The sequence below is a fragment of the Hypomesus transpacificus genome, chromosome 15, assembly GCF_021917145.1.
Source record: "Hypomesus transpacificus isolate Combined female chromosome 15, fHypTra1, whole genome shotgun sequence".
NCBI classification, from domain to species: domain Eukaryota; kingdom Metazoa; phylum Chordata; class Actinopteri; order Osmeriformes; family Osmeridae; genus Hypomesus; species Hypomesus transpacificus.
In genome coordinates this window covers 11,511,404-11,525,060 of record NC_061074.1, presented here as the reverse complement: position 1 = coordinate 11,525,060, position 13,657 = coordinate 11,511,404, and the positions used below count along the sequence as shown (strand labels likewise).

The following is a 13,657-nucleotide window of genomic DNA, read 5'->3' as shown; positions in this document are numbered from 1 at the left end:
TCTGCCTGTCTAGCTGACCTGAAGCAGATGCACAGGCAGAATGAGGAAGCTTGGCTGAACCCCGAGACCTCTTTGAAAGAAGCCACCAGGCCCATCCTGAGGGAGGACAGACTGCCTCCCATCAACACAGTCTCTGGTAGACAGTCACTGCACCAGCTGGCGCACTGCAGACATCACATCATTTCACGCGAATGTAATACACACGTACACACAATGCATATGACTGTTGTACTTTATCTTTGCAGGTTTTGCCCCTGTCCAGACCTCGATGTATGCCAGAGGAAATGTGTTTCCTAATCAGCCAACGCTTCATCAACTCACTGAACTGGATAAGTATAAGCTTGGTCTAAAAAAACAGGTACAGTGTGGTATGGTTTGGGATGTGTCATGTATATATTTCAAGACCCTGGCCTCTGGTGGCTGTAGGGTCTTTTAGCTTCAACAAGCCATTGATTTGATGGATGTTGTGTACTGTACACAAACACACGCACACACGCGCACACACACACACACACAGGTACATGATGTTGTATAACAAACTGTTTACTTTTCGGGCCCTGCCCAGATTGAGGAGAAGCACCTTAAGGAGGCAGAGGAGAGGGAGAAGCTACGCCTGGAGGAGGCGAAGGAAGAGAGGAGGCTGGCAGAGCAGAGGGCTCAAATGAAAAGGGAGTTTGACGAAGAGAAGGAGATCCGAAAACTCAAGGAGATGGAGGTCAGCTGGGCACTGTGATTGGCTAAGAGGGATTTGGCAGAAATGACTGTATTTGCCTTTGCAATATACAGTATACAACTTATCTTATGTGGACCACACACTCTTGAATAACAATGCTGAACAATCTTGATCGTAGAATTTGAATTTTATGGTGTGGACAATAAACACTTAAGCGAGTGTAACATGTTCTTGTGACACAGTTGTTATTAGCTAAATAAAGTTTGGTCTTCTTGCTACAGAAAAGGGGCAAAAACAAGGAGCTGGTCCGTCTTGCAGAGGAGAAGAAGAAAGAGGTGGAGAAGAAGAAAGAGGTGGAGGATAAGGAGATTGATGCTGGGAGGATGCGCTATGAGAAAGAGAGACAGACGCGCTTTCAAAAGGAAGAGGAGGAAGGAAAAGGAGAAAGTTAAACAAACAGAAATGTCAGTATGATCCCCATCTTACTGTCTATCTGCAGGTGCAAAGGGATATCTCGCCTCCCATCCCCACGCTCCAGAAGAGACACAGGGCCCCCCAGTCCACCTCCAGTCCCCCCAGCATGGACAGCAGACGATCCACCTCCTCCATGTCTGTAAGTTACCGCTTGTATAAACCATAAACGTAGTATGGAGAGCATGGTCTGAAAACAGGTATAAACTGATGTCTCTCTCCCCCCCACACACCTTTTAGAAGGGTTCTCTTTCAGGGCTCCAATCCCAGACAGCTTCTGTCCCAGCTGTTAGGAAGGAGCTGAGAGCTGCAGGTAACACACACACAAAAACACTAAATGTTCCATATAGCTAGAACTAACACACTGTGTATTAGATGGTATGTTGGTATGTGATTGTATGTGTATGTGTGTCAGGCTGCCTACCAGAGTACGAGAGGGAAGTCCTCTGTAAGTTGTCTGCAATCCGTAAAAAGCTGCTCAGAAAGCAGAAACGGGCGGAGGGCCAGATGATGCGTTCAGAGTGAGAGGAGCTGGACTCACTTGACAGGTAACACCCTCCTCTACTGGGGCACTACTGCAAAGTTTAGGGGAGAGTAGAACAGAGTTTGGTCATGAAGTATGAGATGCTAAATTTCTCTATGTGTCTTAGGATGGAGGCTTCCAGGGAGTTTATCAGACTGCCAGATGACTACATCATGTCAAAGAGCGTGGACCCAAAGAAACATGAGGAAATACTGATTCTCTCTCTCTCTCTGTCTCTCTGTCTCTCTCTGTCTCTCTCTGCCTCTCTCTCTCTCTCTCACACTCTCTCATTCTCTCTCCCTCTCTCACTCAATCTCTCTCACTGTCTCTCTCTCGCTCTATCTCTCTCTCACTCTCTCATTCTCTCTCTCTCTCTCTCTCTCTCTCTCTCTCTCTCTCTCTCTCTCTCTCTCTCTCTCTCTCTCTCTCTCACTCACTCACTCTATCACTCACTCACTCTTTCTCGTTAGCTTTTTGAGAGTAGAGTGTCTTCTAGACTGCAACCTTCTTTACCCTACGAATCCATTAGATCATAAAACTTTCCGTAACAAGTGGAGAATAAATGGCAACTTATCACATCTGGAAATTAATTGCTTGTTGAGTTAATTAAAACTAGCTTGTATAGCATCATCATTAGAACTGCATCATTTGACGCCTGTATTAGGCTATTTACATTTGAATGTCCATTTTATGTGAATTGCGATTGTATGTTTCAGTTGAAAACGTAGTGGACTGAATAAAAAAGGTCCACTGTGGATACTTATTAGTTGGTGTAACGGAACCAATTTTCTTTGTCACACAAACTCATTACATAAGACTCAAGGTTGACTGGACACAACTTTCGACTCTAACTTTAAAACATTTCTGCCATTACAGTATAGATCATAAAAAGTTCCGGAAAAAAGTGGAGAATAAATGGCAACTTATCACATCTGGAAATTAATTGCATGTTGAGGGAATTAAAACTAGCTTGTATAGCATCATCATTAAAACTGCATCATTTGACGTCTGTATTAGGCTATTTACATTTGAATGTCCATTTTACTTAAATTGCAGTTGTATATTTCGGTTGAAAATGTAGTGGACTGAATAAAAAAAGGTCCACTGTGGATACTTATTAGTTGGTGTAACTGAACCAATTGTCTTTGTCACACAAACTCATTACATAAGACTCAAGATTGACTAGACACAACTTTCAACTCTAACTTTCTCACATTTCTTCCATTATTTCCTTTCCAGCAAATTTTTTCTTTTGGTCAAACCATTAATGACAGATTTCGCCCTTGAAATATTAATACGGCATGACAACAGAAATAGTTCCACTGGTAGTATTTTTGGATTACACACACAGCTCAAAGCATTTAGGGAATACACTGAGGTAAATACGGGATTTTATTTCAGACTATTCTTGACAAAGAATTGTAAGATGTAGGCCTAATGAGATCAAAATCTTCATAATAACCATTTGAATACATTAAATCTAGTCAAGCTACTCGGCCACTCGGATCATCACCTGTACCAAATCATCGGACCACTTCACTCTTGTACTCATCCAACTTCACTAGCTCCCTGTACAATACCGCATCGACTACAAAAACCTACTCCTCACCTATAAACTCCCCACAATCTAGCCCCCACTCGCTTCTGCGACCTCCTTCACGAACATACTGCCTCCCGCACCCTCCGCTCATCCTTTTCTGGACTGCTAACCATTCCCACGACGCACCTCAGTACCATGGGTGCCCGAGCCTTCAGCTGCTCAGCACCCAGGCTCTGGATCTCCCTCCCCCTACACATAAGACAATCAGACTCCATCACATCATTCAAGTGTCAACTCAAAACTCACCTGTTCAAACTGACTTACTCTCTTTAACTGGACCCTGTGCACTTCACTTGTTTTTGAGTTGATGTTCTGTTTTAATGTTGTTTTTATCTTTCATGCTATTCTTTATTGTAAGGTGACCTTGGGTGACTTGAATGGCACCTCCAAATAAAATGTATAATTATTATTTTTACTTAGTAGGCCTATTTATCACTTTCCAATGTAACTTATAAAAATAAATCATGAATTGTGTAGGCAGGATACAAATGTTTACTTACGAACAAAAGTAAATGACCATGCGCGATTAACACACTGTCTGTTATTTTGTAGCCTAATAATATTATTTTAACATTATCCCTTAGCCGACATATTAGACATTGTGATGATATGATTCTGTTGATACACTAGGCCTAGAGTATCCTGACATTGTCATACTTATAATTTTAGTCAGAATATGAGTCTGATAACTCTCCGTTGGGCTGTGACTATGGGGCATGTTTCAACCGAACTCGTACAGTTTTTCACAATTGTTAACACACAAAAAGCAAAACTTTGGCCCAATTTTCACAACCTTAACGTCATGTACCAATTGCTCGACCCAATTTATCATTACTTTGCACTCCCTTATCTGCATTAGACTCTGACTTTCCTTTTTTACACACTGATGTCAATTACACATCACCTTGTTGTCAAAACACTACACATAATGTTCAGTTGTTGCACACACTTCTCAAGTAAAGTCTCAAAGCATCAACCTACAACACACAACTATTCTAATCTCTAAACACTCAGGACTGGTGAGCAATTTGCGATCAGGACTGCAGCATAAAAAAGGGCCTTGAGCCTCTGTTTTGTTTGGTGAACAAAGGAGAACTTAGAACATATCAACAACCAGAGAAGGAGAGGGGTAACAGTGAGAGGAGGAAGAGGACAAGGAAGAGGACAAGGAAGAGGACAAGGGAGAGGATGACAAGGAGGAGGAGGACGATGAGAAGAAGCAGAAGGAGGTGGAGGAGAAAGAAGAAGGAGAACGGTGATCTCTAATAAAATTCGGCCCACCGTGGTTGACCATGTGCTCAACCATGGTTTGAGCATGAGGGAGGCTGGCCAGAGGGTCCAACCAAATCTCAGCCGCTTCACAGTTGCTGCCATCATTAGAAACTTTAGAATGGAGAACAGGTATGAATTATATTTGCCTTGTGTACTGAAATATTGCATTTCAATAGAATACAGTGTGCTCACTGTATTTGTATTTAGCAGTACTGAAAGAGAACCACGACCATGCCACATTCAGAAACATCCAGAACGTTACCCTCTCTACACTGTACCGTGTTCTCCGCAGGAATGCCTTGCGGATGAAACAAGTGTACAGGGTCCTATTCGACCGGAACACATCAAGGAGTTACGGCAAGAGTTTGTAAGTCCCATACATTCAGCACTGACACATACATGTATTGCACCTGTAATGTGTCTCACTGTACCCCACTGTGTTGACCCATCTGTGTCCATACTATACAGTAACTTGCATTATTATGCTGTCTGTTCCAGCAGATCCAGGAGCATGACACAGCTAATGATCTATATGAATACATGAATACATATTCAATGATGAGGTTGGATTCAACCTGGTGAAGAGGAGGCGCCGGGGCAGAAATCATTGGCCAGCGCACCATTGTTGAGGTCCCTGCTGAGTGTGGTGGGAACATCACTTTGGGTGCTGCAATGGGTTGGGCAGGCCCGTTGACCATACCTGTAAACATTGTAAACATTGGAGTACCAAAATCCAGGAGATCCGGGGGGGGGGGGGCGACCGAATTTTTTGTGGCTGATTTGAGCGAAAAAGTTTTTGAGGCTTTATGTAAAACAAACATAGCCGCCTTTTCAATTCGTAAAACATTGTCCAGTGAAGGTAATGACGTTTACGTTTATTGGCCTGGCTTTCCATCTTTATATTGTCTCTACTATAGCTAGCTTTCTATATGTCAGTGTCACTGTTGTGTGCATAGACGTTCATTTATAGACCAACCGTCCTGGGGGAAAGGGGAGCCGGCCAACCGTGTTGCTGGCCAACCGTGTCGCTCAATCTTCTGCCGAAATTTGTATTAGTAGTAAAAAAAATAATAAGGCAAGCGAATTATAAGGCAACCAGAAGTGCTTCGGCCCATCTGGAATTCTCCAGGTGCTCCCAATGGCCAGTCCATTGTGTAGCCTACTGTTAATTTGCAGCTATATATTATTTTTTGCCTTTGCACCACCTGAGACTTTTGCCATTTCTACAAGTGATTCTGTATCAAAAATCAACCATGTATTTTTCAAATTCTCCCGCCTACCTGCGGAGATATCAACTGCGCAACTGGGTTGTAGGTTGCGCAGAGAATGTAGTTAAAGGGGCAATTGACTGCAAAACCGATTTTACCTTGTCATAGTTGAATAACGACAGTTCGGTGGGTAAAATGAACATACCGTGAATATCAAAGTCCATTGACACCTCTTTCCTATTCAAATCTCTAAAAGAAAAAAATGTGGCTGTAAAACGCTAGCTTTTCAACAAAGCTACCGATCCTACGTAGGACCGGGGACCGCCCTTTTTGGCTCTGGTCTGTATCTTTGTCACGCCCCAGAATTTACATACAGACCAGCCCACTCACTGTTGTTTCTGCCCAGTCCGAGGTATAGCCAGAGCCTGTTGAAGGAGAGCCTGCCCACTACCTATTAAGCCCCATTGTACCGAATTTTGTTGCAGTTCCACCAGAGTTCCACTAAGAGTGATCGCGGGGAGTGCAAAATGAATGGGGGTCTATGGAGCTAAACGGCTAAATTTGTTTCTTTCGCCTGATTGTTGTTGATAAATCTCAGATTCGATTATAGTTTTTGCATGTTCAACATGGATTACAGGTCAAAAGTTGAATGAACGGGTACTTATGTCCTTTTGATTTCTTACAGGGTAAGTCGTTGTTGCCCATAACACGCTAGCATTCTGCTAACGAATGTTGATTGGTTAGTGAAGGACTGACTACGACCAGAGATCCCGCTTGATGGCATCCGAAGCAGAACCAGAATGTCAGAGCATTAGCAACATTAGCAACAACATTAGCAAGCCAAAACTCTTTCTAGCATTTGTATTGACAGGGCGAGCCTAAGCTGTCAGCTGTGTTGTCGATGCCTCGAGAGTAAAGTGGAAGTAACCAGAGCTTGCCGTCAAGCAGTAGCTTTGGTCGTACAATGTGTGTGACATCAATGCCATTTTCAAAGGCTTTTTAGAACAGAAAGGCTACTTAAAAAAAAATCTAACACCCAGTGGTGTGTATTTTTTTTGCCTCCCCTTTCGATTTCAGAATTCAAATTACTAGACAAAAAATTATATCCTGAGAAAAGTGGATTTTGAAGGGTATAGCTCCATAGACCTCCATTCATTCTGCACTCGACCGTTAGCGCCCTCATATGGAACTTGAGTGGAACTGCAACCAGTTCGGAACCCGGAAGTTTCCCGAGAGTGGGAGTTCTCTCTTTATTAGACATTCTCTGGTATAACGTAGATAGGCTACTTCTAAGCAATAACAAGGATATTGAAAATGGACCACGGTCGTAAATGCCATATTCCAGGCTGTACAGGGAAGGCTAACACTTATAGTCTTCCCAAGGAGCCAAACATTCGACAGGCATGGCTGCTGTTTGTCTATGAGAAGATCCCGGCGAAGTTAGACACGCAATTACACATTTGCTCTGAACATTTCACTCGAGACAGTTTTGTCAACCTTGGACAATTTCAAGCAGGATTTGCTAAGAAGCTGTTCCTGAAAAGAGGTGCTGTTCCGACCGTACGCTCATCGCAACTGCAAGCTGTAAGTAGGCCTAGGCCACAGTATGATTTTGTCGCTAACAGTTATTACCAATGCTAACTTCTCCTGTATCTACTACTATAGGTAGAATATGTGATGTAGTTTATTGTAAATGGGGCTGGTGCTGAGTAGAATCACGATAGTTTGTTTGCTAAGCTGTAAAGTTACCCACCTAAGTCGATCCCGTTATTATTAATGATATCTAGTCAATCTGTTGGAAACAGTGTTGTGTAGATACAATATATTTATTTGCACGTTTTTATTTCAGAGTACCAGTACATCACAAGAACGACAACACACAACAGACGCAGACTGCCAAACCGATGCTCCAAGTGTGGCATCTCACGGGACACAACTGTCTTATATGACATTGGGACCTGGCCTACGAAGCAAAGGTACCCCTTCTAATTACTCTTACATAACCTTATGGGGTTTGTGTGTTCCAAACATGTGTAGCATTATGCCTGGGTAGCATTTAGCAGAGCAGGGTTATCCAAGTATGTTTACCATGATGACGGGGTGCTTTTATCAATTATGTGAGCCATTCACAACAAATTAACGAACCATTCATAGTATGAATAGAACTAGTGTTCATCTGTATTATCACTTATTGGTCTGATCTCAAACAATTGCATTACCTTTTGTGGGGGAGGCTGGTGAAAATGATTTGGTCAATAGGTATGAATGGGTTTATATACAAACGATACGACTGAATAGTAAATTGTGTGTTAAGATGCCTTTTCATTTACTTGTGCTAGACGGGCTCTGGTTGCGGTCACAAATGGGTTGAAAATTGTATGATAGCCTATGTATTATGTGAGTAGGATGTGTTTCATACAAGATCTGGCAACTGGACAACATTGAAATAATATATTGATGTGAATATTTATATAATGAGGTTTGGCCATACAAATTACGGGAGTTTCATGGGAGAAATGACAAAACGGGAGTTTCATGGGAGAAATGACAAAACGGGAGGGGGCGGGAGATGGGTGTGAAATACGGGAGATTCCCGGGGAAAACGGGAGTGTTGACAGGTATGCCGTTGACTGTACTGTTTTTGCTGCATATGTGTGCTGTTTTATGTTTGACTATGAAAAAATGTGGCCTACACTGAGACATTTTACAAAAGTTGAAACGGCTCATTCTCCAGAGTCATTGTCATTCATATAGTGTGTTCCATTTTGAGAACTGTGTTTTCAATTTTGCGCTACTGTGTGCTGTGAATGCTTGGTAGTGTGCAGCAAATGCTTTTTGTGTGTACTGTTATAAATGGTATGTGTGTGTCATTTGAAAATATGGCTGTGTGTACCAAATGAGTAGGCCTACACAAGTTCCATTTTGTGAACAGGTGAGAGATTTGATGGCAGAGTCCTTTTGCAAAGGGAGTGTCAGGTTTAGCATTTTGTGTGTGAGGTTTTCAGTTTTGTGTGTGCAGTTTTGAGAAAGACGTTATTGTTTAGAGAAACATGTGTTAACAATTGTGAAAAACTGTAAAACAAATGCCTCTTCGCTCAATTGGATAGACCTACAACCAATCAGAGCAACGTAATATGTTGTTTGTTGAAAACGAATTCAACCCAAGCGCTCTTTCGTGACGCGGGTGATTACGTTACTGCTGATCATCTGTCCATCATCGTATAAAGCCCGCCCTGACCATTTCATTGGTCCGCCCAAATCCTGGTTTTACATAGTTTGTCCCCAATACCAGCCCCTCCAGACCCAACTTCCCGACCAAATTCTTTTGTGGGCGGGGCTAAGTTGGTCTTGAAGCCAGGCTTGGCCTAGAGTGCATGTATTTATTTTTGATACTGAGACTGCAGTCGGCCAATCATCAACAGGACTGTTTGGGAAGGAAAATCACTGATTTATTTTGCGTACACCAGAGAATGATCCGCGTCCTTCGGGGTGCACGTAACCCCCACTTTTACCATAGAGAACTACCATGCAAAGAAGCATCTGGCGTGACATAAGCTAACAAAAAGGCAATTGTTACAAAATTATGCAATCACACAAACATCATGGACTGTAATTCATTTGAGAGTGGTTAGCGGTTACAACACCGAAATAATTAGAAAGTGCTGGACCTGAGTAAGGGTATAGTGGTAGGAGGCTGGGACCAGCACTGGATGCAGAGCAGGGTTTAGTGGATGGAGGCTGGGACCAGCACTGGATGCAGAGCAGGGTTTAGTGGAAGGAGGCTGGGACCAGCACTGGATGCACAGCATGGGTTAGTGGAAGGAGGCTTGGACCAGCGCTGGATGCACAGCAGGGGTTAGTGGAAGGAGGCTTGGACCAGCACTGGATGCACAGCAGGGGTTAGTGGAAGGAGGCTTGGACCAGCACTGGATGCAGAGCAGGAGGTCGGGACCAGTGCTGGATGCAGAGCAGGAGGTTGGGACCAGTGCTGGATGCAGAGCAGGAGGTTGGGACCAGTGCTGGATGCAGAGCAGGAGGTAGGGCTAGGTGGCTGGGACCAGCGCTGGATGCAGAGCAGGAGGTAGGGCTAGGTGGCTGGGACCAGCGCTGGATGCAGAGCAGGAGGTAGGGCTAGGAGGCTGGGACCAGCCTTGTGCCGTTGTGTTGTTGTGTTTTCCTATTTGCCGTTGCGTTTTCCTATTTGCCGTTGAGTTTTCCTATTCGCCCAATCGCCGTTGAGTTTTCCTATTCGGCGTTGTGTTTTACTATTTGCCGTTGTGTTTTTATTTGCCTTTGTGTTTTGCTATTTGCCGTTGTGTTTTGCTATTTGCCGTTGTGTTTTGCACTTCAGGGCCACCGTACACGCCCCCTGGAAGGGCAAAAAACACTTTCTGCTTCATACTCAATTCTTACTTTGAGTCTGTTGCTTTTGTGTTGCCAAAATGCCGGATAGTTGTTGTGCTATCGGATGCACTAATCGAAGAGGAGGCATGAGCTGTGTTTCTATAGAATTCCGTCCGATAAAGAAAGCCAAGAGAGGAGGAGATTGTGGATTTGCGCCATTATTAAACGTAACCTTACTTCTCCCTGCGGGGAGGGCAAACAATGGCAGCCGTCCAAATATACACGTATTTGCAGCGAACACTTAATCAAAGGTAAGCAAAGTAAAGTAAAGTTGAACACAAGTATATACAGGTATATTAATTATCGTATTTTTAGCCATAAAACATCTATATCAAAGAGTATAAGTTATTTGTCTAAGTAATCGGTCTTTGTCAGGTGACGTCACGGTTGCGAGAACCGAATGGTTATGGGAGTAGCGTTAATCGCCATTTTGACGGTATCAGTGCACTGTTGCGCTGTTGTTAGAGAATTGTGTTATTAATTCATTTCATTCAGGTGTCAAAATGGTACGTTCTTGTTGTGTAATAGGTTGCAGTAGAAAGTCTCACGACAGTAAATGTCAAAAACTTAACTACGGGGATAGGTTTTTTGGATTTCCCACTTTGAAGAAAGGACAGGGACAGCATGTAGCGGACGTAACGAAGAGGCGTCGGATCGCCTGGGTATCAGCGGTGCGACGCAAAAACATCACCTTTGCAAACATATCTCGTTTTATGTATGTTTGCTCTCGACATTTTCATAAAGGCAAGAGATTTAAGTGATGTTGACAAATGTGAAATATCTGACGTTACAACCACGTGTCATTTTGGACGAATTATGTGTGGCACAGATGAATCAAAACAATGCATGTTGTAACAGCGATTATGTTAGTCTATTATTATGTGCGAAAAATCTTCTGTTTATACCATTAAATGGCATGCAAACGTCATATACAGGCCTGTAACATATGTACTCTTACTTGAGTACAATCTCTGACTTATAGTAGGCTAATACTTCTGGTTCCATGTTATGAAGCTAAAACCTTTTTCATTGTATTGCAGGTCAACCTGCATATGAGATGATGGAGACTGACCCAGACTGGGCACCCTCCCTCTATCTGGGTCACACAGAAATCACTTGCACCAACACTGCACAATCTGCAAGTCAAAGGAAGAGGGACCAAAGAAAAACCCCACTGCAGCCTGCTGAAGCCGATGAGCAACACACTGTGGATGAGACACACGAGGCTGAAGGAGGTGGTGAGCGACACATTGAGATATAGTTTGACATAGTTTGTTGTGTATCGAGGCGACCAACTGCAGTGGTGTAATGAGTTAAAGTTTGCTAAATAGTTGGGTTGTTGAATCAACTAAACTCAAAATGTATTTGGAATGAAATGATTTGGAAATCCTTTTACACCGATAATCAACTGAATGTAAAACAAAGACAATATGTGAGGCTTGTGTTAAGACTGATAAACTTTGTTTTTTCATACTTGGTCCTTTGTTTTTATTTACTTTTTTCACAGCATCCCAACTTTTTGGGAATTGAAGGAAAAGTTGACTTTCCGTTTTAGTTAGCAGTTGTTTAAGGGAGAGAGGGGTTAGCTGGTCAACAGTAATGATATCACATATTTAAGTGACTCTTTTTTCTAATTAGTTGGACATAAACTCTCTTATTATAGGTGCCAAATCTGATGACCCGTTGTCCCCTGACTGGGTACCATCCATCTTCACACACACACCAGCCATCAAGAAGAGAAAAGGGGAGAGTTATGAGCAGCACAACAGAATGAAGAGCAAGTGGGTGGAGGAGAAGAAGAAGTCAGATGCAATGGATGTCCTCCTAGAACTGTCATCAGAGCCTGATGCTGAGCTGGCGCCACTTGAGGAGGAAGAACAACAGTGTGACAACAGACTTTGTAAGGAAAAGACTGAAAGATTACAAAAGGAATGTAATGAGCTCAGGGAGGAAAACCAAAGGTTGCGCTCATCCAATGTAAAGTGGATGTAAATACCTGAGAGAGTGTGGTGTGTTGTTGGTTGGTTGGGGGGGGGGGGGGGCTTGCCCGGGGCGCCAAATGTGCTAGGACCCCCACTGTTGGTTGGGGCCTTGTAGGCCACAGGATCGAATACTAAGCGAGCGGGAGAGGAGGACGGTGAGAGAGTTCCAATTGTTTTGAATGCATTGTTGATTTCAGATGACTTGAAAATAAATTGTCTTTTTTTTTTTTACCTTTAACAAAGTGTGATATTTGAATGATTACGATTCAAAACAAATTGTGAGAACAATTCATTCAGTCTGTTACAGTACTATTAATAATCCAGTAGACGCTATCTGAAAAACTTGTTATAGGCAGGTATGGAGGATTACAAACTTTACATAACGTATTTCTTCGAATAAACGCTGCCCTCGAATTAACGCCTCACCAAAAATGAACGTTATTTAATAAACGCTGCAGCATTTATTTGAAAAAATACAGTACTTTTAGTCTCGGGTCAGTGTGTGTGTGTGTTTTAAGGTTGAAGGAGTAGAAATTCAACATTTGCTGAATTGTACGATGCATTACCTCAGTAAAATAATCAAGGGTTCAAAATGGTAATCTATGATTTGTATATATATAATTTTTTACTTCAAACCATTTGAAAGACAAATACTTTAATAATACAGTCATGCAAACTATTGAACAGTTACACAGATGTATTTGAAACATAATAATATCATGTTATATAATTATATACATATTCATATTTATAATGAGACTAATAGGGATTACAGGACCTTTGGTATAACTCTACTTGCAGCCATCAACCAATGTGCTGTTATTGTATGTGAACAGGATTGTGTGCCCTCTCCTCATGCCTCCATCACTATCACCTTTTCAACAACCCAAAGAACTGGACTGAAGCCCAGAGCTACTGCAGACAGAAGCACACTGACCTGGCCACCATAGACAACATAGAGGACATGATCAAACTACTCGAGATAGCGGGCATGAACACTCATTAGTTGTAATAGGGCAGTCTGGATAGGTCTGTATGATGACATCAACAGCTGGAAGTGGTCTCTGGCAGATGGAAAGTGACAGGCTGAGTTCAGGAACTGGTATGTTGGCAAACCCACAAATGTATTTTTCAAATTGTGAGTTGGGATTGGACATGCCACCAAGTGGTATGACACTTCCTGCTCGTTAAGAATAACCGTAATCTGCAATCAAGGTGAGCACGTCTATGTCAATTTCGTCTCCTGTACTTGTATTCATATAATGTAGACTTTTGTCCGACCTGAGTTGTAAAATGGGTCGAATCTTCAGAGGGTAGGGTATTTGAGCCCATTATATAGTGTAAACAGTGCAGATTATTTTCCTTTGAATGGGTGGGATTAGAACCCACAGTGTATTACTGGAATAACACTTTATCACAGCGAACCCACCCTGTAGCTTAGTTGAGGGATATTTCAGGTTGCACATCCCTAATAATAAGGATTTGGGGTGCCACAAAATAAAAAAAACAACCATATATAAATAT

At 42.5% G+C, this 13,657-nt stretch overlaps 2 protein-coding genes across 4 annotated transcripts in view; both read left to right on the top strand.

Annotated features, from left to right (window-relative positions):
• The first annotated feature begins 1,010 nt into the window (after positions 1-1,010).
• The window catches only part of LOC124477450 (histone-lysine N-methyltransferase 2B-like), a 30,582-nt gene continuing 17,935 nt past the window's right edge, over positions 1,011-13,657 (top strand). The window contains exons 1-2 of the mRNA XM_047035241.1: positions 1,011-1,026; positions 1,173-1,286. Coding sequence (XP_046891197.1) covers positions 1,254-1,286 — 33 coding nt within the window. The 5' untranslated portion in view covers positions 1,011-1,026; positions 1,173-1,253. The remainder of the gene's footprint in view (positions 1,027-1,172; positions 1,287-13,657) is intronic.
• LOC124477448 lies at positions 7,275-12,732 on the top strand. Of its 3 annotated transcripts, XM_047035239.1 has the most exons (4): positions 7,275-7,331; positions 7,597-7,723; positions 11,192-11,389; positions 11,815-12,732. In XM_047035239.1, the coding sequence occupies exons 2-4, from the start codon at positions 7,693-7,695 to the stop codon at positions 12,141-12,143; spliced, it is 558 nt and encodes a 185-aa protein (XP_046891195.1). In that variant the 5' UTR covers positions 7,275-7,331; positions 7,597-7,692; the 3' UTR covers positions 12,144-12,732. The 3 variants fall into 3 exon arrangements, 2 of the variants coding, with proteins under 2 accessions (XP_046891195.1, XP_046891196.1); XR_006957144.1 differs by lacking the exons at positions 7,275-7,331; positions 7,597-7,723 and adding an exon at positions 9,890-10,402; XM_047035240.1 differs by lacking the exons at positions 7,275-7,331; positions 7,597-7,723 and adding an exon at positions 10,421-10,895.

Bases quoted from the DNA above. Each gene is read 5' to 3' on its own strand.
- LOC124477448 (XM_047035240.1), top strand. From the start codon at position 10,655: ATGGTACGTTCTTGTTGTGTAATAGGTTGCAGTAGAAAGTCTCACGAC. The intron at 10,896-11,191 runs GCAAGAGATTTA...ATTGTATTGCAG, and splicing joins CTCTCGACATTTTCATAAAG to GTCAACCTGCATATGAGATG. The intron at 11,390-11,814 runs GTGAGCGACACA...CTCTTATTATAG, and splicing joins ACACGAGGCTGAAGGAGGTG to GTGCCAAATCTGATGACCCG.